The sequence below is a fragment of the Trichechus manatus genome, unplaced genomic scaffold (assembly GCF_000243295.1).
Source record: "Trichechus manatus latirostris isolate Lorelei unplaced genomic scaffold, TriManLat1.0 scaffold00009, whole genome shotgun sequence".
Classification (NCBI taxonomy): Eukaryota; Metazoa; Chordata; class Mammalia; order Sirenia; family Trichechidae; genus Trichechus; species Trichechus manatus.
Genome location: NW_004443945.1, coordinates 15,736,328 through 15,762,857, shown reverse-complemented (window position 1 = coordinate 15,762,857; position 26,530 = coordinate 15,736,328). Strand labels below are relative to the sequence as shown.

Sequence of the window (26,530 nt, the reverse complement as noted above, 5' to 3'; positions counted from 1 at the left end):
GCTCTGCCCGCCCTCTTACCCAGCGCTCTGCCCGCCCTCTTACCCAGCGCTCTGCCCGCCCTCTTACCCAGCGCTCTGCCCGCCCTCTTACCCAGTGCTCAGCCTACTCTCTAGGCCTATCTAATCTAAGTTCCTCATTCAAAATCATGATTGGGAGAAAAGGAAATTTTCATCTAAAAAATAACGAACATTTCAAAGTTTTCAGAGTATTAGATATTAGGTAGCCCCAGATAGTAGAGAAGTCACAGAATAAGTTCGGCCTATCTTCCTAATGGGAACCCTGGTGGTGTAGTGGTTAAGAGCTCGGCTGCTAACCCAAAGGTCGGCAGTTCAAATCCACCACCCGCTCCTTGGAAACCCTATGGGGCAGTTCTACTCTGCCCTATGGGATTGCTATGAGTTGGAATCGACTCGACGGCACCTAACAACAACAATAACAACAACAGCTTCCTAATGTCACTTTTACTTGTCACCTAGGGGAAAGAGAGATAAGTAATTTAAATGCTATTTTGAAATTTTACATTCAAACAAATACATTAAGATGAGAAACCAAAAACTTACACAATTGTTAAATAAATCAGGAAGCCATACAAAAAATTTCATGCTTATGGCAAGCACTCACAGGCTACACCCCAAGATTCCTTAAGGTATATGGCTTTTGCCATTAGGGACGGAGAATCTGAGATATATTTCTTTCAAGTAATTTCTAAATAGCGGGTACACAGAAGACCTTTCAGAACCTAACTGACTACTAAAACTTCATCTTTCTAATACATGTTGAATTCAAATGCCTCATTCAAGGATCTTAAGCCATCATTTAAAAACCTTTAAAGTACTTTAGTATAAGTTTTAAAATATGGTGGCACCCACTTACTGAAAATTAAGTAGCTGATTTTTAAACCTGAAATGCCTTCCCAATTATACACATTACCTTCCATGTGCAATAATGAGTTCCATGGCTTCATCCACTCTTGCTCTCAGAGAATCTTCACTAGCTAGAAGGAGAAGCAGCTGGGCTGGGGATAATTCCAACAGCATGCCAGTGATTTTACTTGCAAATGCCTATAAGTAATAAACAAATGTTACTGCCTCCTACTCTCAGAAACTACTTGTCGAAATCTACAATCTTTTATCAGAAAAAAAGAAGAGAAGATATAAGAAACCTAGAATAACAAATATAAAAGTGTCTGAACTGATAAGGTATTTCATTAAGCTAGATGCTTAATTATAGATATGAAAGGACTTTGTAGGGAATGAATAGTCTATGCACTAGTACAATCTTGTGAAAGCTAGTTATTATGTTTGTATGACAAGGTGTTTAATATCCAGAGTAACGATACAAATACTCAATTTCCATATATTTTCCTCATCAAAGTTCCAGAGACATCTTTCTTTTAAGGTAGAAAAAATAAAGACAGAGGGAGGCAGGGAAGGAAGGAGAGGGAGAGAAGAGAGAAAGATGTCTGTATTTAAAGGTAAGGATTTACTTAAATTATTGGTTTTCTCTGCTTTATTATTCATCTTTTGCTGTAACATATGTACATATAGTTATGTATAGACAAACAAGCAAGAAAATCACAACTAGTTATCTATATTACATGAAAGAAACCCTTGACAGAACACTGAGAACGAAATTTTCCTGCAGTACTTATCAGCAGTAAAGTACAATATTTGCAATGTGTCCTAGCTACAGCTTGGTAACAGATGAAAGTCTGCTTGACAAGTAACAACAATTTGTATAAATAAATACAAACCCATACCCATCGAGTCGATTCCAACTCATAGGGACCCTGTAGGACAGAGCAGAAATGCCCTACAGGGTTTCCAAGGAGTGGCTGGTGGATTTGAACTGCTGGTTAGCAGTTCTGGTTAGCAGCCGTAGCATGCTGTAGCTCTTAACCATTCACTGTGCCAACCAGGGCTCCAAATAAATACAATGTGCAAGTAATTCTTCAGTACACTAGGAACTTGCTATATAGAATGAGGACAGGGTCCCAACCCAGGGTGGAAGTGGGCGGGATCAAGCTAAACACACTAACCCCAGCTAGCCTTGCTTCATTCTCTCCTAAGCTTCCTTCTCACGAAGGGTTAAACACACAGATCCTCGACCACACGGCTTGCCAGTAGCTGACAGTTTTTTAAAATACCAACTTTAATTAAAAAATAAAAATGTCACAGCCAATTAAGGGGTAGCTAAGTGCACAGTACTTACTGGTTGCATTGCTTGTACACGGGGATAAAGCCTCTCTCCAAGCGCCTGCCGATGTGCTGGCAGAGGGTCAGGATCATCGCTAGGATTCCCTTCAGAGGCTGGTCTGAAGGGCCTAGTGTCAATGGAAAGCTGTCTTCTAAAGTCTCTGAAAGGAGAAATCTATTATAACTACATTTTCCTTGACTACAAAGTGAAAATATCAGCATAAATAGTAATGAAGGCAGAAAACTTGAACATATAGATTGCTCTAATTATGGTACGAAGGTAACTGAATGCCTAAACAGATGATGGTTGTGAATAAAGATTAGCTAGATTTTGTCACTTGAAAATCCATAAATTTGCAATGTATAGTTTGTACAAATAATTTGATTTTAAGGGGGTAGGACCTTTGAATACTCAAAGCAAGACTCACCCCTAAATTCCTCAAAATTATTTTTCAGGCAAAAGTAAAATGCAACCCATACTAACGGAAGAAGAATATAAAGGTCTAAATATCACAATATGCCACTATTTAATTTTTAAGATAAATTAAGGAAAGTACGATATAAAGGTAAGAAAAATTTCCGACAATTAGAAATTTGAGTAGAATAAATAAAAAGCCAATATAACTTCAACTGCCCCAATTAGTCCAAAAAGGTGCTATTAAATAAAGATACAAAATTATCTCACCTATCCCGGTCTCTCCGAGAACCTGCTCGCAAACCACTACTCCTCCTCATTTCCCTTTCTCTCTCTCTTTCTCGATCTCTCTCTCCTCTGTTCCTTAATCTCTGCATTAAGCCTAAAAGAAAATATGAAATATACTTATTTAGATGACTATAAATGTAGCCACTTTAAATCTCAAAGTCAATGGGGGAAATCAGATAAACATAAGACGTAGTATCTGAGGATCATCTTCCTTGGCGTGGGCATTGTTAATGCCTTCTCTCACTCTCCATACGCTTTTGAGATCTGCGGGGGAGTGATTATATAGAATGTACCCAGCATATAAAAGGTGTTCACTCATATTTATTATCTGAATTCTTCCTCTTGCTGTGTCAAATCCATGAAACAATATGTAGCAACTGAGGCTATGTTAGCTTCACTGTAAATAATGCTGAGATTTTTATATGATTAGAGAGTAAAATCTAAATGTCTTTTCTACTCTTAGTTTTTTGCATTAAAAAATTATAGGCTACCCAGAACATTCACTATTATTTTTGAATTCCTAAGCACAAGCCAGAGTATGGTTTCCTACAGAATTACAGAAAAAATATTTCTGAAATATTTTGACTTCCCAGGTTTCCTCATTCACATCTTCTAATTTCTTTTGATTATAGGACTATAGGAAGTCAAATGGTGAAACTGATGATGAAAGGCTGGGGAACTCTCCCCATTTTTTCACTCCTAGTCCTTTCCAGAGCACAAGCTCAATCAGCCTTTATGATAGTAGTTTACAGATTTCAATGAGATACAGATGTAGCTGCAGCCTAGGTAAAATGCAGTATTTTCTATAAACTCTCTCTCCCTCAGTTACTATATCCATCCACCTTCGAGGATGACAATCTGCCGCCCCTGCCTGATATGATTCACCAATTATCTCTTTAAGGCATTTATGAAAGGAGCCCTGGTAGCTCCGTGGTTAAGCGCTCAGCTGCTAACGAAAGGTTGACGTTTTGAACCCACCAGCGGCTCCACAGGAGAAAAGACCTGATGATCTGCTACTGTAAAGATTACAGCCTAGGAAATCCTATGGGGCAATTCTTCTCTGTCATATAGGGTTGCTATGAGTCGGAACTGACTCAACGGCACAGAACAACAACGCTTTTATAATTTTCAGATTTTTAAATGTTAGCTGTAATCTCAAAAATTAAGCAAAGTCCTAATCCCTTAATCCTCCTGCTAGCATACATAAAATTTGCACCTTTACAATATACCATAAATGACTATTACAACAACAGAAAGCCTGAAGTGGCCTTTTGTTTCAATTACGGTGAGATCCCGGGTGTCTTACAGAATGGGTAAAACATGAAATACACAGTTCTGACCCACAGCTCTAGGACAGTGCTGCTCCAAGTGCCAGTCTTCAATGAGGTAAGAAGCTTGCACCAGGATAAACCCATTGCCGTCGAGTCGATTCCAACTCATGGCAAACCCACAGGACAGAGTAGAACTGCCCCATAAGGTTTCCAAGGACTGGCTGGTGGATTTCAACTGGCAACCTTTTGGTTAGCAGCTGAGCTCTTAACCACTGCACTACCAGGGATTCAGGATATAAATATAAAAAGTCTTGCTTACAACAACAACAAAAAATTCTTGCTAAATTAAACAGTGAGATTAGTGAAATGATTGATTTACATTTGGTTGCAATCTCATTATCTCACTGGGGATCAGCAGCAAGTTTGCAAATAATACTCTGAATAGGACTTCTCTATAGAACAGTATTTTCAAGTATCTATACCATGGGGGAAATAGTACAATTTGCTCACTGGATTTTTATATTACCACACATCTTTCTCCCTCCCACCCCCCACCCCCAAACAGGTAACAGTTGAGATGAGAAACTAGTACAACCACAAGCATTTATCAAAGTAAATGTAATAGTAAAAGAGCAAAGTGCTAAACTATCATAATTAGAGTACAGTAATCTTCCCTCATCCATGGGGGACATGTTCCAAAACTCCCGTGGATGCCTGAAACCAGAGACAGTACCAAACCCTATATATACTATGTTCTGACCTATACATACATACCTATGATAAATTTATATATTAGGCACAGTAAGAGGTTAACAATAATAATTAATAATAAAATAGAACAATTATAACAATATACTGTAGTGAAAGTTACGTGAATGTGGTCCCCAGGTAGGATGGAGCGGAAAAGCGTGAGATTTCATCACACTACTCATTTAACATTTTTAGACCAAGGTTGACCACAGGTAACTGAAACCATGGAAAGCAAAAATGTGGATGAACAGGGACTACTGTACTTTAAACAAGATTAAGTCATTAATGTAGAATTATATAAAAATATAAATGTACATTAAAGTTCTCTCACTATAAATATATTTAACTATGACAGCAATTGTTTTGATCAAACAAGGAAAGAATTTTTATGATGCTTGTTATCTGCAGAGTACTTACTTGTATGGGTACCTTTGTTGGCATTTTGGATACAATCTAGATTTGGCAATTTTTCATTTGACAAAAATGCTTGTGCAATGGCTGTATAAAAACTTCGTGCTACACCACTGCCCTCTCCTGGCTCATCCTTAAATGTGACTTTTACCCTGTGTACAGCCATTGGTGTAGTAGCACATCTTCGACCAAAGTGATTGTTAAGCTGCCTCATAGTCTGCTGAATCAGAAGATCTCGATCCCGATCAACCTAGTAAAACACACCAAGAAGTAGCTAAACTCAATGTTCCATTTCAATTAAACAAAAAAAGTAATTTGGGTTCTCAGAAGCTTATTCATTCCAAATATACGAGATTATAAAGTATGTCTTGCATTAAACCAAAGCAACAGGATCTAACTCAACTCTAACACTTTCTTTCGAAAGTCTTACAAATGCATATAAGTATTTTAAAAAAATAGAAATAAAGCAAATATAAGAAGAAAACATAGATAAAGTTCTTGGTGACAAAACACTGCAAGTAAAGTCAAAAGAAACTGACAAACTGGGGAAAGTATTTGTACCTTCTGTCACAGATAAAATTACATATTCATGAATGTGTGTATATATTACCTAAAGATACATAAAGAGCTTCTGAAAAATTAGGAAAAAACCAACAACTTGACGGGAAAAATGGGCAAAAGATATCAACGACAGTTCACAGAAAAAGAAATATAACTGATTCTTAAATACATTAAACAATGTTTAACTTTGCTCATAATATAAGAAATGCAAATTAAAACTATACTGAGATGCCATTTCTCACCTATCAGATTGGCAAAAATCTAAAAATTTGACAATAAGTTCTGCTAGCAAGACGGTGGTGGGGGATTCAGGCATTCTCATACTTATGGTGAAAATGCAAAAATATACAACTGCCATGGAAGGTTACTTGCCAGTATCTTCCAAAATTATATATGCATATATCTTTTGACCCAGCAATTCCAGGTCTAGGAATCTACTGCAAAGATACATAAGCAAAAAAGAGAAATGAGGCTATTCATTATACCACTATTTATAACAGCAGAAGACTGGAAACAAACCCAAATGTCTATCAACAAAGGACTGGCTGAAAAAACTGATACAGCCACAAAATACAGTACTAAGCAGCTGTAAATGGCATGCGGAAAGGAACATCTCTACATATAGCTATGGCATTATCGCTGGGATATACTGGGAAAAGCAATGTGGAGAAAAAATGTACAGAATGCTGGGGGGAGGGAATGAATAAACTTTAAAAAAAAAATTGAAGGGGGAGGGAGTGAAATGATAAAAGAAAACCATAATTCCCAGAATATCCCTTATTCTAGAGTAGACTCTGCAAAATTTGTTATGAAACAAAACCAAACCAAAAAAGGGAGAAAACAATCACTAAAAATTGAAAGCAAAATGAAACAGAAGGCCCTAGTTTGTATCCAGCTGTAACCCACACAAAGAAGAATTATTTCAGGTGACTTTATGACATAGTAATTTGATTGTACATCTCTAATTGGATATACCCTGTTGATAAAAAACTGTAAATAAATCTTAAGCTATTTTTAATAATCAGTTTGTTGGTGGTAGTGTTGATGTTGTAATTCTGTGGCTGCTGTGTACATACCGTGGGAAAAGAGCAAATGATGAGTTTTATCAGTGTTGTTGGAAAGTGGGATATTCAGTGCAGAAGAAAGATAAACACTTAATATAGTGATCCTAAATCTTGAATTTGAATTGGAATTATCAGTATGAACTCATTCTATAAATATATATAAAATGTAATGTTTTTGTTTGTTTTTTTAAAGGGATTATTTCCTAGCTCTATCCACTAAAAAGACCTAAAAACAATGACTAATCTAATAGCAGTGAGCAACCCTAGAGCCCAGATTGTAATCTCAAAATACAATTTTCTCCTTAAAAGAAACCAGGGCTCCTCAGAGAAATGCATTTCAGGTCTGTGACAGGAAACATACAAGATGAGACACAACAGAAAGTAAGACAGTTATCAAAGACCACTGGAGTCACGTCAAAAGAACTCAGGAGCCAATATGAAGAGACTCCCATAAGCCAAAGAAAAGACAATCTGATCATCAATAAGAATAACAACCTCAATGGAATGAGACACATTAACCGAAAAACCAAACCCGCTGCCGTCAAGTCAATTCCCACTCACAGTGACCCTACAGGACAGAGTAGAACTGTCCCATAGGGTTTCCAAGGAGCAGGTGGTGGATCTGAACTGCCGACCTTTTGGTTAGCAGCTAAGCTCTTAATCGCTGTGCCACCAGGGCTCCTGAAACACATTAAATGTGTCTAAATCCAAGAGTTCATAATGATACTTAAAAACAAACAAAACAAAACAACTAATTGGTCATCTTTAGAAGATGCTAGAGGACCAACTCAACTGTTCTAAATATGGTAATTATCATTACTTTCTTTAAATTTTAATTACACATATACATAAGCCTAAGCAAGAGCTATAATTATTTTACATGTTTTAAACTTTATATAAACAGCATACTATATAGAGAGTTGTAAGAAAATCTAAATACCTTTACCTCTAGTGATAAATCTCTTGACTGCTGGTTTCTCAGTTTTTCCATTTCTCTACGGAATTTTGATTCTTTTACCTCAAAACCACCCAATTCGGTTAGGATCTTCAAAAAAACACACACACAATGACAGAATTATTTTCTGAAACACGTTCTTAGGCAGAATAGAGTCTAAAGTGCTCAAAATACTTACTGATCCAGGTTCTGCTCCAACATCTTCCATGAATACTCTGCCGAACAGTTCTAAAGAAAGGCGCCAACGTCCTAGCAGCATATCATGGGAAATAACCATTCCCATGAAACTACACTGTGGCCTGTAGGAAGTTTAGGGAAGGGGAAAAATAATTTAGCCAATTCCAAATATGTGCTCACTTTGGCCAATGACAGTAATTTACTTGGTGTTTCAATATTCTGAGGTCTTAAGAACTTCAAACCATGTCCCTCTCTAATGGAGAACTTTTCTACAGCTCCTCATTCTTTGCAGAATTTCTCATTTTTACTCCCTTATTCCTGTTCTCTACATATGGATGTATTCCCAGACTACCCCATCTTCATCTTTCATTTTACCTCCTCCCCTTAAAGTCCAATGCCCATCTCTATCTAGGTAATTCCCAAATCGCCCTCTAGTTCGCCTTTCAACAAAGCTTCAAATGTATCTACTTCGATGATGCTCAACTCAAACTCAACATGGCTAAAACTGAATATGACCTCTTCACCACTGATTTCTTTTAGTATTTCTCTATTGCAGAGATTTGAAGTCAATTTTAGTTCTTCTTCCCCATTTCTCAAGAGTGATCAAGTCCTTGAGTTTTTCTTCCTTTCCTTGACTCCCTTTCCATTCACAAAGCCAATATTCTGCTTTGTCTTTTTTTTTACCACGAGTCTAAAGAAACTACAGTAAGTCCTTGGGTTATGAACATCCAACTTACGGGCAGTTCATACTTGCCCTTTAATGTTATGTAAGTTTGCCCTCACTTTGAAATGACTGAACCTATCCCTACTTGCAACAGATTCTTCATCACAATCACCGTCACTTGCTGCACGCGCAGATTTTAAATCACTGAAAAGACTTTGAGCCTTACACTAAAATAAGGCTAAATAAGAACTGTATGCACCTGTTCTGACTTACTTACACATTTGACTTAAAGATACATTTAGGAATGGATCTCGTTTGTAACCCGGGGACTGCCTGCAATAGCTTTCTAACTGGTCTTACCTCTAACTCTTCTCTCCTTCTATCTATCTGTTCCTACACATCCTAACTGTCTCAGCTCAAGCCACACTGCCTCTTGGAAGGAAGCTTGGACTATCCCTATTCACAATTCTCCCTTACCTCTTATGGTTGTTAGACAATGTATATACAGTGTACTTTGTTTCCTTAACTAGCCTGTTAACTCGTCCTATGCAAAAAATTATCTAACACTATGTAACCAAATAACATAAGTTGTACATAAACCATATGATCAACAAATCATCTGGTGGTACTAAGCCACAGTATGTACTAGCAAATTTTTTACTGTGAAAGCAAAGAACTTACCTCTTGCAAGAGAATTACCAACTGTGAACTTGGCAAAAGAGCCCAGGTCAGTTTAAGAGTCACAAATCTAGAAAATTCTACCCTTTCTAGTTATGCACACGTTTCCTTTAACTGAGCTGCCAGTAATGTCTGCAACTGGCAGTTTTACCTGGATATACATATTTAATTCAGTAACATTAAAAAAAAAGTTTTCTCAATAAAGGAGAAAAGAATACCCATCAATGACAAAATAGTCACACACATACAAAAAAACCTCAAATTTAATATTTAATACTGATTATAAACTAGGAAAACATAGAATTCATAAATTAACATCTCATTATTAATATACAAATAAACTAAGAAAATTCTAGAACTCCTGAAAGAACTATAATAGCCATAAAGTTCTGTAATAAGAAAACTTTGACTTAGCAGATACCTGAAAGATGTAAGAGGTGGCCCTTCACTTTCGGTCAGTCCAATTTCTGCTAGCAAACTACTTTTCAATTGTGCGGCAAGATCATGAGCAGATGGCCCTGGTTTGGAACTCTCAGCTTCTTCTGGCAGCACATTCTGTTCTTCTCCTTCCTTTTTTTGTCGATTTTGCATGTTCATTACGTTTTTCAGATTGGCAGCATAAGACATTTTAGTTGGAAGAACCTATGAATTTGTATGTTTAAAAGTTAAACATTAAAAAACAAAACTACAGTAACTAGATTTCCTTTCAGATCCCATGGAAGTAGTTAAGTTTTCATTCTGGAGTCTCAACTGCAATGATGCAGCCTATTTCTTGTCTATCTCATCATACTGGCTGACCCCTAATTCCAGTGCATTTACCACAGCAGCCTCAGAAAACTTTTAAAAGAATCTTTATAATGTCTGTGGTGACTTAAGTCCCTTAGGCAATTTCAGTATTACATTCCCCTTTATTACTTAGATAATAAAAAAAAATTCTATTCAACTCCATTTCTTTTATGCCTGCATTTAAATGTGTTATTACTTTCATTGGCAAATAACAGGCTTTCAAATCACACCTGTATCTGAAAACTAGACCTACTACTAACTAGTTGTATGACATTAGACAATTTATTTAATCTCTCTGAGCCTCAATTTCTTACCCATAAAATCAGGATAACAATGCTTTTTCTACCAACATGGTTATGAAGATTAACTGAGACAGTGTCTAGCAAATAGAATTATTCAACTAATGTTAGGTAACATTTGTAATGCTACTTTATTTATCCACAATTATTAAATTCGAAGTAACTGAGAATCAAAGAAAACTTTCAAGCCAACATTATATATGCAAATTACATATAAAAATGTAAATTTTCAGCAGTATACAACAACCAACTCTGTGAAACAGAAAAGTACATAATGAGGCTTCCATGTTATGGATGAAGTGACCTGACACAGAGCAAGTTAGTCTCAGAGCAGCAAGCTAGTGACAGTACTAGAAATCTTTCTATTATGCTACAAGGCAAAAATATCTGACATGTCCATTATTTTTTGAAAAACAATCTTCTGAATTAATGCATTTTCAAAAATCTGGATGCTGGGACACAAGTGGTTATTATTAGCAAAGTATTGTGCAGTATTTCTACTACCTTACCTCAAGGCAGTTTCTATCCACTGTAACCTCCATCAAGCATTTCCCACTACTGGCAGATGAAGAATAAAGACCCTGACTTGGACGGCCAAAAAGATCCTCCTTTCTAGCATTTGGCTGGAATTTTAACAAAAATATTCTAGTTACATTGAACAATTAAAAGGAAATAAAGTCAATAGAAGGGAAACCTTAAAACTGGTTTGTTTAAATCACCTGCAACAGATGTGGCTGATCAGCCAAGGGGATGGCTTCAGCCACAGGCACTTCAAATGGATTTGGGGGTATACACCCAAGGAACGTCATGGAGTCTGAGCGTCGGAAAAATGGATGGTTTTGGCCAGTTTCTGCTGGAAGAGAGTCTTCATCCTTATCATTCAAAGTAGCACCTAAACATAGAGATAAAATGTTTTAAGGGAAATCATTTAATTATTAGGATGGTTAAAAGAATATTAATTTGCTCAATACAAAACTCCTGATATCTCTTCACAAAATTTTAATACCACTCAACAATAATAGCCCAAAATTTTGATAAGATTTTTCGAGTGATAATTCAAAATATTAGAAGTAACAAACACCATTTCATTCTGTATTCAACAGAAGTTTCCCATATCATCCTCTTTATCTCTCTGAAATTCAAACCAGAATACAGCCAGATTCCTGAGCATATTCAGGACCCAACTCACTGATGACTGCAAAAGGAGATGGTCATGAGCTTAAACTGAACATTTGCTTACTTATAAGTTCTACTTCCTCTCTAAGATTGCTCTAAGAGAGCAATGTCTGGACAACTCATGCATCCCAGCAGGAAGTCAGCACACCATCATCAACTCTCCTTAACGAAGTAAAACTTTGGGCAATGCTTTCAGTGTGCTGAGAAAATGGCAAGTAGCTATGGCTGGGTTCTCAAAAAATAAGTTAGGTCAATTGTCTTTCCCTGGGCTGAATAAAAGTAATAACTGATAATAAGAAACCTGCAAGTGGACTATTTAGCCCTACTTTTAAATCTTTAAATCCCCACCTGAAATTATAGCTGGAAAGTACAGACTGAAGAAGATTCCAAAATTTAGTGGTATTAAAACTTTTTGAGAAAATTCTAGAGTTTGGAATATCTTCTGTATTTTCACTGTATTAACTGTTAGAGTTTTGATTATTTGTGAGTTATAATTGGTATTCCTCATTTTCTCAACTAAATCTATTTTTGCATCAATTTTAACAAAGATTTTTTTTCTAAGACTTTAATGTCATACCTACACACTTAAGAAAGTAAACATAAAGCCAAGAGAAATGCAAAGGAGAGATAAGAGAAAAATAAATTAGAAAAATACCAATTGCTGAAAAGTTCAACACATTTCTTTAGTTCATCCTTAATTATGAAATATATACTGCAAGGATATGTAAGAAAGAAATGGACAGAAAAAAGCTAAGAAATGGAACATAGATGAGAAAAGAGAAATTCCCACCCAGACAGAAAACAATGAAGTTAAAAAGCTTGAAGGGGAAATACTGAGGCAGCCATTTCTTCAAGTAGATTAGCAGATTTTCTGTGCACTAACTTTGATTGGTGTCATCATCATTTTCATGTTCTGAATCTTCATTATCAATACCCAGTTCCAAGAGTTCTCGCGTCCTTTAAAAACACAAGTGAGTCATTTTACATGAACTTTTTGTGCAACTGTGAACAGAAGCAAAGGTAGGGGGAGCTACAAGCAAACACTGAAAAGGTCTCTTCAGTAGCTAACCAATTTCAAACACTGTTTGGGAAATGGTAGCCCGACCAGCCAATTGTACTGTGATCACAAAATGAGCTCAACAGAACCAAAAAGCTAATCACACCAAGAAATAGTTTAATGCCTACACAAACTCCAATAAAAATTATGATAAACAATCAGGCCAAAGTATCTTAGTCATAAAGTTTAACTGGATTCTAAGGTTTTCCATTTTAAGTGAGGAGTAGCTATAGACTAAGGCTACTTTCTTCTCCTGTGAAATGTTCCTGTACTATTTCTCTTTTGCAATGCCATTCTCCTTACTCCAAAATCTGACAGTGTACAAATGGAGACCATACCACGTGAGTATTACTTAAACCAACCTCATGGCAAGTATGGGTACCTTTTGCGTTCTAACTGAGGTGTATCCAATGTTGTCTGCTGATTCATTGCTTTAATCCAATATATAAGGGCTTGAAAAACATATGCCACATGCTTCAATGAACAAACATCCAAAACTGGAAGAACATCAGAATGCTCATCATTGTGAGACCGCATTAAAGAGAGAGCATAATTTAGGAAGTCCCCTCGAGCAGACATCATTCCTTGACGGGCACTGAGCAAAGTGGCACGTCTATTGGAGCAAAAGGAAAAGAAAATGTTTACAAACAGAACATGAATATGGAATTTACCATTATCATACTTATGCAAAATTAGGAACTGACAATATTCTTAAATAAAAAGCACATTAAGCCTGTGATTCTGCTTTAGAAATACAACCACTGTGTCTGATTTACAGTCCTGTACTTTTATATAGAAAAGGAATTCTGGTGCCTTTGGAATGGCAGAAGGCACTTCTTCCCTAAAAACAAGGGTTCTCCAACTTCAGCGTACATCAGAATCACCTGGAGGGCTTGTTAAAACAGATAGCTGGCCTCACACCCATAGTTCTGGTAGGTCTGGAGCAGGGGCCAAGAATTTGTGTTTATAATAAATTCACAGATGATGCTAATAACGCTGTTCTGGAAACCATACTTTGAGAACCACTGCCTAAAGAAGTAGAGAAATGAAACCAAAAGCACAGGCAACAAAAGAAATAAAAACAGATCACTGGACTTCATCAAACTTAAATTTTTGTGCTTCAAAGGACACTATCAAAAAAGTGAAAAGACAACCCACAAAATGGAAGAAAAATTTTGCACATCATATATCTCATAAGGGACCTGTATACAGAATATATAAAGAACTCATACAAATCAATAATAAAAAGATAAATAACCCAATTTAAAAATGGGCAAGGTTTCTGACTAGACAAATGGCCAATAAGCACATGAAAAGATGCTCAACGTCGTTAGTCATCAGGAAAACACAAATCAAAACCACAATATGATACTTCATACCCAGTAGGATGGCTCATGGCCATTCAAAACTATTGAACTGAACACTTTAAATGGAGGAAATATATGGTGTGTGAATTATATCTTAAATTCCTTTGCCTCAGCTGCACAATTTAAAAAGAATTTTTCAATCTTAAAATCCAAGGCACTTACCATATTTTTATGCAAATAACACACGCATTCTACATTCGTCAACCGCTCCCTCCCCTCATGAGGTATTTTTGTTAAGCACTGCTAGGCCAATTTTTTTTTTTTTAACATGTTATGAAAATACCTCTTGGGGGGCAAAGAAACATAGAAGCGCACATTATTTATGTAAAATACGGTACTTCCTCCTTCACAATATGGTGAGGGCTTATAAATCAGCAATCAAAAAGGATCTAACCTAGAATGTAAGAGCTCTGTCTGAACAATCATATATGAAGAATTTCATACCGTCTGCCTTCAAGCGTTCTCAAACTAGCCTCCTCTCGTGCAGTCATCCTCTCTCTTCGCGCTGAATTTTGAGAAGCGTGAAGAGGATGGTTTGGATGTCCTGGATCACCAGCAGATGCTAATGCAGAACCATAACGTAATTGAGCTTCAGTAGAATCCATAATACTGACCATCCAGTTCCAAGTGGGAATAAGCTTTTCTTCTACATAGTTCTATGAAGACCAAACTAAAATAGTTAAAACTACCAAATAAAGTTAAATTTGATATAGTAGTAGTATGTCAGCATTAAAACATGTGTAAGATTAATTCCCAGTATGCTGGAATTCTCATAATGGACAGTCAAATGATATATTTGACTTAATTAACTTTTAAGTGGTTTCATACCTGTAAGTTTACTGCATCTTGGTAAGTCAGTTTCACTGCTGCTGGAATCTGAGAGTATACTAGGTGATTATACTTAGGAATAAGGCCCATCAAGTCCGAGATTTGTCTGATGACAATGCTGTAAGCCCTGGCTAAACTGCTTGCAGACGTTAAGTAGCTGCTGGCATTGCTAGCTTCCAAGGCAGCTGCTGCAGCTGCAGCACTTGTACTGATGGTACCACTCCGACGTAAGTTTGAAGGATCAATATAAATCAAACCCGCTGAACTTGCTATAAGGAAAAAGGACAACCACTGTGAGATGATGTCAGTTGTTCACTGTATTTCTCTAGCACTGTATATACTTACAAAAATCTGAAATGTGAATTGCTTATATGTAGTAGCTGAACAAAAAGCTTTTCTCAAACCACAGTAAAGTGGGAGGTAAGTGGTGAGCGGGGTGGCTGGAGGTAAGAATTACTATAATGCTCTCAAACAGGAGCAATTTTGCATTACCCCTCCCCAGGGACATTTGGCAATCTGGAGACATTTGTGATTGTCACAGCTGGGGTGAGGAGTTGGGGAGCCAGGAAGGGAGCTACTGGTATCTAATGTGTAGAGGCCAGGAATGCAGCTAGACACCCTAGAATGTATAAGACAGTCCCCCACAACAAACAGTTAGCCAGCCCAAAGTGGTAACAGTGCCAAGATTGAGAAACTATGCTATAATGACATATTCATAATTTTTATATTTGAAAGTTAGTGAAACAATGAGGAACTGTTTAAAAAATTATTTATTCTCTAGATGTGAACACATAAAATTAAAATAAAACCTATTTAAGCACTATTAGGAATACAGCGTCATCAGACTTGCCTGCTGGCGTGGATGTGCTGGACGGGGCTGTACTGGCCGCCCGCTGATGCTGGGTATTGCGGACAGCCCACTGCATGGAGCGAGGAGCTTGGGCAGCACCGTTAGCATGGGAGCTATTCGTGGTTCTTTCTAATGGCTCGTCAAGCATAAAGGTCTCCTGTTCTATGTCATCACTCTGACTACTGCTGCTGTCAGAATCACTTGAGTCATTTGATTGAGAATCATCTTCAGAAAAGAAGGCAGGAACACTGCTTGCTCCTAAGTTTTTTATTTTAAAACCAAAAGCATTGTGAGTTGGTTATAATTAAAATGATCTAGCTCAACGTGGCAATAATGGCAATACTCTCTTCTTCCCCCTCCCCAAATAAAAGCCTTTCATCTACCACAATTAAAACAAGGTATCCCCTCTTTCAGGAAAATATACATACTGAGCAGAATGCCAGGTTGCGTTCAATAAATAGTCCACAAAACCCACCATTAAAATGGTTTAATTAGGGGGAAAAAAAAACACTTTTAAGTGAACCTTAAAATTAATCCATTATTTAAAAACCAGAAAAGCAGGGGGAAAAAAAATCACTAAATAATATCTTCTCTAACATCTACAGGGAAAAAGGATGAAGTTATAAGAAGGTTCGACAACCCTTATGCATATCACATGGAGCATGGGGTAATGAATTCATGCTGAATACACATACAGCCTCGGATAAGGAAGAAAGTTGTTGGGATAAGGCAACATACCTGCTTCTGAGCCAGCAGTTGCTGCAGTGACGACACTTCTGCGCCCACTAGCATTATCTTGGTTGCTGTGGTTACTTTCACTGTCACTTTCTGTTTCAGCTGCTGCTAACAAGTCTAGCTCCATGTCACTCCCTAGAAAATAGATTCAAATAAGAAGAAAAGAAAAAAAGCACAAACTCACCATAGATCAAGACAGGGTCTGATAAGCTAGAATATCATAAGGGTGAGAACTAAGAAAAGCATACTGGTAAGGAAAAAAAAAAGAACAGAGAACAGGGGTAACTACTATGGTAAGAATAAGTGACTGCTCAGTAGCAAAAGAATGATTAGGTGAATTATGGTACTCAGGGAACTACTGTGCAGCAATTCAAAATCTGTTTTGCAGAGCCTTAGGTATCTGCAAATAGTGTCTAGAATGGGGAATTTCTGTCACTGGGTAGAGCTCCGGGCTAGGTTCACTTGCACCATTTTCATCTGTTTTACATATTGGGCTGTCGCAAACGGAAGAAGAGGGAGAGGAAATTAAAAACATCTATCCTTGATATCTCATGGGTGTATGCATATATCAAAATCTATAAACCTGTAAACTTTAAATATGTGCAGTTTATTCTATTTCAATTATACCTCAATAAAGCTAGTCCCAAAAAAGTCTACCCTGGTGGCACAGTGGTTAAAGCGCTCAGCTGCCAACCAAAAGGTCAGCAATTTGAACCTACCAGCCGCTCTATGGGAGAAAGATATAGAAGTCTTCTCCTATAAAGATTACAGCCTTGGAAACCCTATGGGGTAGGTTCTACTCTGTCCTATAGGGTCACTAAGAGTCAGAATAGACATGATGGCAGTGGGTGTGTTTGGGTGTGTGTGGGCGTGCATGTATATGTGCACACATGCAGAGCTACCCAGTAGTCCCTGGGTGGTGCAAATGGTTAATACACTCGGCTGCTAACAAAAGGATGGAAGTTCAAGTCCATCCCGAGGTACCTCGGAAGGAAGTCCTGGCGATCTACTTTCAAAAAATCAGCCATGGAAAACTCTATGGATCACAGTTCTACTCTGACACACATGGGGTCACCATGAGTCAGATCTGACTCAATAGCAATTTTTAAAATAGACACTATAGAATTCCTTGGCAGAAAATATGTTGAACATCTCACTATAAATCAAGTAGGGCTCTTCCCTGTATTTAAATCTCCTTTTAAAGGTACCTTATTTACTCATATAGAATAATGTTTCAAATAACCTGCATACCGTCTTCATCATGCTCATCATGTTGTCCCTCTGCCTCAGCATTTTCTTCCCCATGTTCTTCCTGTTCATCATGATGATCCTCTTCTCCAGCCACACCCTCCACCACCTCAACCTAAATCCAGAATCTTATTTGTAGACAATCAAAGTACATAATAAACCCACATCTCTATCAATACCTCCACAACAATCAGTAAAATAAAACATAAAGATACTTAACTACAGGGGATTATAAATTATGCACTTAGCAGTTTTGAAAATCCTCATTGCTAGTGACAATTTGCTATTAAAAATATAGCAACAACATAACAAAATTTATTATTAAATTGGAAGTATATAAGAATTACACTTTTGGGGACAAAAGTTTTTTTTATACTTCTGACATTATGAAATTTATCTCATAAATTTGTAGTATCTTCTCTACCTTCAAACATATGGCACAAAACTAGCATTTTTTTAACATTAAAAAATTTTTACTCTTAACCCTTAGATAAAAGCAACTTTATGTTTAATTGCCTACTATCCAGTAAGTCAGAGGTTATTAAAATATTTTCAGTATGTATAACCAAAAACAAGAACATATAAAAGAAAAAGGCTGGATGCAAATGCATATAGTAGTCTTAAGCTACTATAATAAAACTTACAGTGACTACTCTCCCCTTTCCCTCCCCAAATAAAAGCCTTTCATCTACCACAATTAAAACAATTAAAACCACCTCTTCCACATCTGCTGAAACAATATCATCCTGTTCTTCATCTCTGCCCCGAACAGGCTGCGACTGGCTGATGCGCCTCTGCTGTGGATTCCGGATGATGTAGGATGACTGCGACTGACTGGAACTGTAAGGATCAGAGGTTCTGGGAATGCTGCTGCCAACCCTCAGACAAACAGCATACAGTACACTCATGCTTCCCAGTGTGAGCATTTAGCTCACTCATATGAGAGACACTTGCTAAGATGCTATTTAAAATCTGGCCTAAGTCTTCTTTGGAACTCAACAATAATTAATCTATAGCATATCAGAAAATATAAACTCCAAAAGAAATTATTTTATTTACCATAAAGATTTAACTTGTAAATCTTAAATCTATGTTAATGCATATATTTATATGAGCTCCACCCACTTAAAAGTTCTAAAGGGGAAGATGTTTCCTTCTCCATTGTTTTCAACATCAGCAGTCTGCAACTTCTGAAGGCTTCAAATACCACCATTTATTCATTAACAAAAAGTGTACTTATTACAAATGGTCTACTCTTTAAGAGTCTGGAGGCCCTAGGTGGTTCAAATGGTTAATGTGCCCACCTGCTAACCAAAAGGTTAGAGGTTCAAGGCCACCCAGAGAAAGGCCTAGCAATCTAATTCTAAAAAATAAGCCCCTGAAAACCCTATGGAGCACGGTTCTACTCTGATACACATGGGGTCACATCATGAGTTGTTGACTTGATGGGGAATTGGTTTGATTAACTCTTTAATAGACTTGACACAATTTCTACTTTGTATCAGCTTATTAATCATTGGTTATTAACTGCTGAATATCCAAAAAGATGACTGACATGGTGGCTGAAGGTAATGGGCTCAAAACACACCACAGACTGTGAGTACGGTGCAGGAGCATGCAGTGTTTGTTCTGTTAGACAGAAGATCGCTATGAATCGGAGCTGACTTGATGACAGTGAACATTGAATGACAACAACATTGTTATATGAGTGGCATAGAGTGAAAATAGATTAAGGACATAAAAAAGTTTTGAAGAGGTTGAAGGAAACAACAGAAAAAGCAGAACTTCTATACTCAAGATTTTAAACTCAGTGAGGTGATACATACCACCTACCACCCAAGGAACATCTCAGGGACTAATCCAATTGTTTACTTTTTACTTATTAAGACATAATTAAAACACTGGTCAAAATACATCCTTGTAGGAAGGAGTGACTGTAATTAGCTCTAGCTCTTGATTATCAGATGAGGAGATCTTCTTTTTGGGAAGATTTAAGAGGTTGGCCCAAAAATCAACAAGGGAAATGGAGTGAAGAAGAGAGGTTAAGTGTGTACAATACTTTAATAATGAGACTAAGTAGGGCAAGATGATGCAAAATCCTGAAACTTGGCAGAAACAGGCTTATGGGCAGTGTTTAGAGATGAGATAATCCCCAAATCGATTCAACAGACATAGATTTTTATGCTCTGGAACAAAACCACAAAGAGACCACAAAGTAATACTGCTTAATTAATTGTTGGGTTCCTCACAGGGAATCAGGATCAGAGACATCACATACAGCCCAAGCAAATTAGGAGAACCACCATTTGATGGATTTGGCAAGTCTGAAGATATATACTTGATTTACAACAATTTCCAGCAAATCCTAGAGGTATATCAGTCATAAGGCTACCATGGAAAAGCTCTGTCAGATAAATCTGGATTTAGATTCCAGGATATCCTAGGAAAACTCACAATAAAGAAAAAGTAGAATACATATGCAGGCATATGGCGTAATACAGACAATAATGAGACAACAGACACTCAACATCAACCCAGATGAAACCGAGGGATGAAGTCTTAGGAACTATCCCAAAAGCTAAAGCATGTCATCCTTATTAAAAAGAGAGACGTTTTCCACAAAAAAGGAAGACACGTCTTTAGGTTCTAAAGATTTTTCTTAAAAGGTTATTACAAATACACATGGCAACAAAATATTTACCAAGGATCTCTAGAGCCCTACTACTCAAAAATGTGGCTCCTAAACTAGCAGCACTGGCATCACTTGACAGCTTGTAAGAAACACAGAATCTCCAGGCCCACCCCAGACCTAAAGAATTAGCATCTGTGTATTAATAAGATCCCCAAATGATCTGCATTCATATTAAAGTTCAAGAAGCACTGTGCTAAAGGACACCAGAAAGTTGCAGTTTCTAAACATTCTAACTCAACAAGCTTACAGTTTAGTTAGGGAAGCTATCAAACAAGTCAAAAAGATGAATGAAACTTAAGAACAAATAATCTTATAACTAGGAACTATTATTATTTTGCTAGATAATATGGTTTTTTTAGAGAATATTTAAAAATTCAGCTTTCTGGTGTTATTTAGATTAAACAATAAAATAGTTACATCCTTTTATGTTTTCTCCTCTCCCTAGCCCAAGGCTTTCAGACACAGAGAAAGTTATAGGTCCTTTCATCCTCTCAACTTGGCCTTACTGAAGACAATATTCAAAGGTGAGAAAAAACAAAGTAATGTTGTCTACAGAAATCTGAAGTAAAATTTCTTCTGAGATTAACATAATAAAAACAACATCTTTCCAAAACAAACAAACAAAAAACCCACAGCTATGTCTATTACTTTAGATAAAATGTATAATCGTTAAAGTGCCTTCCCGTGTTCCAAACACGTAAACTACTATGTGTGTAACAAATGATCATACACACAACCTTATGCACATACTTATGCAAATGTTTTAGTAAACCAAACATGGTATTTCCAGAGAAAAAATTCATCAGAATGTTACCAGGTAGAAATTTACCTGCTAGACTGATCAGATGATGGCCGTGGTGGCAGTGGTTCCACTGAAAATAATTCTTCACTGCCTTGCATAGCATCTATGCTAGTACTAGCCAGAGTAAATGGTGCAGTCGGGCGAGCAATCCCCATTCTGACAGGAACAATTAGCGATTCTGCTACATTACACAATTCTTCCACAGCATAAGGCAGCAGTGCTTGGAATACACGCTTGCATTTTCCAATGGGCTGTGGAATAAAGTTGCTAAAGCAAAAAGGAAAATGTAAGAATCTTTTATGAATCCTTTCATATACATCATGTTATCACTACCCAAAAAAATGTGTGCAAAATGGTATGAACACCAAAATCAAAAAGGATCCCTTACTTTTTCTTTTTGGAAGAAGCCATTTCCACACTAAGAATGACAAAAACTCTTGCCACTGAACGGAGAAACCTCATTGTCACAGCAATAGCTTCTTCTCTACGTCCAGGTGTATATTTGTTTTGGAGTTCTTTCACTAGAGTACCCAGTAGAGTATCTAAAAGCTTAAAAAAATTACCCTGTATTATTGTTGAGGCATTTAATAAGATGTTCAGACATTCATAAAGTACAAAGTTCTAACACTTTTCCAACACTAATGTTTCATAAAACCTCAAAACAAACTTAAACAAAACATTTACAATGTCAATGAATAATTTATACAGCATACATATATTGTTGTTATTTGCCATCAAGTCAATTCTAACTAATACCAACCCTACAGGACACAGTACAACTTCCCCATTGAGTTTCCAAGGCTGTAATCTTTACAGAGGCAGACTGCCACATCTTTCTCCCAGAGCAGCTGGTGGGTTCAAACCACCTACCTTTCTTTCAGTTCGCAGCTGGCTGATTAACCACTGTGCCACCAGGGCTCCTTAACATGCATACTGTTGTTGTTGTTGTTAGGTGCCGTTGAGCTGATTGGTTCCCACTCTTAGCGACCCTACAGGACAGAGTAGAACTGCCCCGTAAGGTTTCCAAGGAGCAGCTGGTAGATTTCAACTGCAACATGCATATAGTGGATCCTAAATGTGATTTCTTAATTTCATTTCCACAGTCCTAAGCATTAATAATTAGTATTTAGCACTGTTACACACTGAATTGTGTCCCCAAATATGTGTTATAAATCATGAGTCAGAATCGACTCGACGGCAACAGGTATTTTGTTTTTTGTTTTTTCTTTTCAAAATACCTGTGGGACATTCAGAGTCTCTTTTGACATCCATTTTGGTCTTTTCTTTCTTTCCTGTCTTTTAATGACCTTTTGTTTTCTTCATGTATGATGTCCTTGATATCATCCCACAACTCGTCTCGTCTTCAAATATTAGCATTCAAATAGGTCAAATCAATTCTTGAGATGGTTTCTAAATTCAGGTGGGATATACTGAACTTCATATTTTGCTCTCATGGACTTATTTTTTCTTCAACTTGAGCTTGCACGTGAGCAATTAATGGTCTGTTCTACAGTCGGCCCCTGGCCTTGTTCTGACTGATGATATTGAGCTTTTCCATCATCTCTTTCCATAGATGTAGTCAATTTGATTCCTGTGTATTCCGTCTGGCAAGGTCCATGTGTATAGATGGTGTTTATGTTGTTGAAGAAAGGTATTTGCAATGAGTAAGTTGTCGGTCTTGCAAAATTCTATCGTGCGCTCTCTTGGCATCACTTCTGTCACAAGGACATATTTTCCAACTACCAATCCTTCTTAGTTTCCAACTTCCGCATTCCAATCACCAATAGCATCTTAACTGCATGTCTGATCAACTTCAGACTGTGTAAGTTGGTAAAAATCTTCCATTTCTTCATCTTTGGCATTAGTGGTTGGTGCATAAACTTGAACAATAGCGGTATTAACTGGTCTTCATTGTAGGCGTATGGATATTATCCTATCACTGACAGCGTTGTACTTCACAATAGATTTTAAAATTTTCTTTTTGACAATGAATGAGACGCCATTCCTCTTCAATTTGTCAATTCCAGCATAGTAGACCGTATAACTGTCTGATCCAAAATGGCCGATATCAGTCCATTTCGGCTCACTAACGCCTAAGATATTGCCCTTTATGCATTCCATCTCATTTTTGACAACTTCCGATTCTCCTAGGTTCATACTTCATACATTCCACATTCTGATTATCAATGGATGTTTGCAGTTGTTTCTTCTCATTTTGAGTCATGCCACATCAGCAAATGAAGGAAAGGCATTCAACTGTGTGGATCGTAATAATTTATGGATGGCAATGCAAAGAATGGGAATTCCAGAACACTTAATCGTGCTCATGAGGTACCTGTACGTAAACCAAGGGGCAGTCGTTCGAACAGAACAAGGGGATACTGTGTGGTTTAAAATCAGAAATGTGTGCATCAGGGTTGTATTGTTTCACCATACTTATTCAATATCTATGCTGAGAAAATAACCTGAGAAGTTGGACTGTATGAAGAACATGGCATGAGGACTGGAAGAAGACTCATTAACGGCCTGTGATATGCAGATGACACAACCTTCTTCGCTAAAAGCAAAGAGGACTTGAAGCACTTACTGAAGAAGATCAAAGACTACAAAAATCCTCCCAACTGGAACAACAAGCAACATTATGATAAATGGAGAAAAGACTGAAGTTGTCAAGATTTCATTTTACTTGGATCCACAATCAACGCCCATGGAAGCAGTAGTCAAGAAATCAGGCAGCATGTTGCATTGGATAAATCTGCTGCAAAAGAACTCTTTAAAGTGTTAAAAAGCAAAGATGTCACATTGAATGAGCCAGGGGAGACACTGGGTCATAGCAGTACATGTGGAAGGATGTCTAGATTGATGCAGGTTAAAATGCGTCACGATGAGGCTGCCAGAAAAGCACATAAATGTGGACTGCATTAACAGAAGCAGAATACCCAGAACAAAGGAGGCAAGCTCTCCCCTGGGTCAAGCACACCAACAGGAGAACCGTGTTCAGTTCCAAGTCACTCTTTAAAAGGGACACAAGGAGTCCAGAACCTGCTCAAAATAAATTGATGGGGATAAGCAGAGGTCTACTGAGTGAGATAGATAAGAAAGGATCAAAAGGAATGAGGATGCCCAGTCCTAAAGGACAAGAAGGGGAGGGTGAGAGCAACAACAACAAAAAAAGATGTCACTTTGAGGACTAAAGTGCACCTGACCTGAGCTGTGGTGTTTTCAATCACCTCATATGCTTGTGAAAGCTGGATAGTGAATAAGGAAGACCAAGGAAGAACTGACGCCTCTGAACTACAGTGCTTGTGAAGAACAGTGAACGTATGTATCACAGACTGCCAGAAGAACAAACTAATCTGTCTTGGAAATAGTACAGCCAGAATGCTCCTTAGAAGGGAGGATGGCAAGACTTCATCTCACATACTTTGGATGTGCTATCAGGAGGGACCAGTCCCTGGAGAATGACCTCATGCTTGGTAAAGTAGAGCGTCAGGGGAAAAGAGACAGATCCTCAACAAGATGGACTGAAAAAGTGGCTGCAACAATGGCTCAAGCATTGCAATGATTGTGAGGATGGCGCAGGACCGGGCAGGGTTTCATTCTGTTGTACATAGTCTCTATGAGTTGGAACTGACTGGAAAGCACCTAACAACAACAACATACCTGTGCATATAACTCCATTTTTGGAATAGGGATTTCTTTGTAACGTTAAAGGAGGCCATGTCAGTGTAGGGTGTGTCTTAAGACAATCACTTTTGAGATAATACAAGAGCAGATCAGGCACAAAAGAAGCAAGCACAAATGGGGGGTGGGGTGGGGTGGGGAGGAGATACAGGTGCCATGTGGAGATCTCTAAGCAACACCAAGAAGAATGCCAGAGAAGCTGAGGCAAGGATTTTTCCCCAGAGCGAACAGAAAGTGCCTTCCCCTAGAGCCAGCTCCCTGAATTCAGACTTCTAGCCTCCTAAGCTGTGAGAAAATAAATTTCTGTTCTTTGAAACTACTAACTTGTAGTATTTCGATTATAACAGCATTAGATAACTAAGACACAGTGCAATACCAAATATATCAAATCAGAAGAAGAATGCATTTTCCTCACTTTAGGGTATTAGGAACCTGGTGGCCCAAGGGTTAAGTGCTCAGGTGCTAACCAAAAGGTTGGTGGTTCAAACCCACCTGCAGCTCTGTGGGAGAAAAGACCTGGTGATCTGCTCCCGTTAAAGATTACAACCTAGAAAACCCTATGGGGCAGTCCTACTCTGCCCTATAGGGTCAATATGAATCAGAATCAACTTGATGGCACACAGCAAAAACAGCATAGGGTATTTATCAAAACAACAAAGTAGATTCAAATATTTATATTAATAAATCCATAATCCCATCACTCTCATTTAACCATTGTTCATGCTTTATTACATAGATATTAATTACAGAGAACATAACAATTTTCTTTTCTCTCTTTTTAATGTTGCTTACAATAATCTATTATATTTTCAAATCATTGCATTACATTTCACTAAGTGGTTGTAATTTGATTAAAGAGTCCACTATTATTGGATGCATAAAATATTTCCATTTTTTAACTTTACATAATTCTGTGACGTGATTTAATATTTCTCATACTGTAAATTATTTCCTTATGACAAATTCTGAGGGCATTTACATTTTTATGGCTCTTGACACTGTCAAATTGCTTTCCAAATGCAATGCCACCTGCCAGTGCCTGGGTGCATTCTTTTTACCATAACCTCATCAGCACTGCGTTTTATGGCTTTTTTTTCTAATTTCACAATAAAAAGGGATACTTAAAAAATGCACCAAGTTACCGTTAACTTTGAACACTGTTCTATTCATCTATATACTGTTGTATTTTAATAAATTTTAGAAAGATTTTTATTTAGAATGAGTTTCTGCTGTTAACTGAGACATTTAAATAACCCCCAAATTCCACTCCCCTTAATGTACTGTTTAATTAGAACCCATCAATCCTTAGTAGTTTGAATTAGTAAGACTATGGGATGCTAAGTAAGCTTACTTTTCATGTGCTTGTAATTAACATTCAGAACTTACCAAAATATCTGCTGTACATTTGACTATAAGGCAATGAGTGAAACAGTCTAGTCGAATTGTGCCACTTTGCTGATTGAGGTATACTTGTTCTTCAGGCAAAAGATGGCCTATCCTACTGCTGGCGCTGAGACTTGAGGGGGAAGGAAAGACAGAATGACACTGTCATTATGCTTACAGGGGAAATACAGAC

The 26,530-nt window shown here is 37.4% G+C and overlaps 1 protein-coding gene across 6 annotated transcripts in view; it reads right to left on the bottom strand.

The window, feature by feature from the left end:
- Positions 1-26,530, bottom strand: part of UBR5 (ubiquitin protein ligase E3 component n-recognin 5) — a 162,063-nt gene that overhangs the window by 15,875 nt on the left and 119,658 nt on the right. For 3 of the 6 annotated variants that reach the window (XM_023726012.1, XM_023726013.1, XM_023726016.1), the window contains 20 exons: positions 26,341-26,470; positions 21,659-21,819; positions 21,298-21,537; positions 18,493-18,616; positions 17,780-17,891; positions 16,532-16,663; positions 15,794-16,051; positions 14,944-15,212; positions 14,560-14,771; positions 13,131-13,361; positions 12,575-12,648; positions 11,235-11,407; positions 11,025-11,138; positions 9,852-10,072; positions 8,090-8,210; positions 7,897-8,001; positions 5,338-5,581; positions 2,882-2,993; positions 2,213-2,357; positions 932-1,062 (listed from right to left, as the gene is read on the bottom strand). In XM_023726012.1, the coding sequence (XP_023581780.1) occupies positions 932-1,062; positions 2,213-2,357; positions 2,882-2,993; positions 5,338-5,581; positions 7,897-8,001; positions 8,090-8,210; positions 9,852-10,072; positions 11,025-11,138; positions 11,235-11,407; positions 12,575-12,648; positions 13,131-13,361; positions 14,560-14,771; positions 14,944-15,212; positions 15,794-16,051; positions 16,532-16,663; positions 17,780-17,891; positions 18,493-18,616; positions 21,298-21,537; positions 21,659-21,819; positions 26,341-26,470 (3,309 nt within the window). The remainder of the gene's footprint in view (positions 1-931; positions 1,063-2,212; positions 2,358-2,881; positions 2,994-5,337; positions 5,582-7,896; positions 8,002-8,089; positions 8,211-9,851; positions 10,073-11,024; positions 11,139-11,234; positions 11,408-12,574; positions 12,649-13,130; positions 13,362-14,559; positions 14,772-14,943; positions 15,213-15,793; positions 16,052-16,531; positions 16,664-17,779; positions 17,892-18,492; positions 18,617-21,297; positions 21,538-21,658; positions 21,820-26,340; positions 26,471-26,530) is intronic. The other 3 variants (XM_004370719.2, XM_023726014.1, XM_023726015.1) reach the window with 2 other exon arrangements.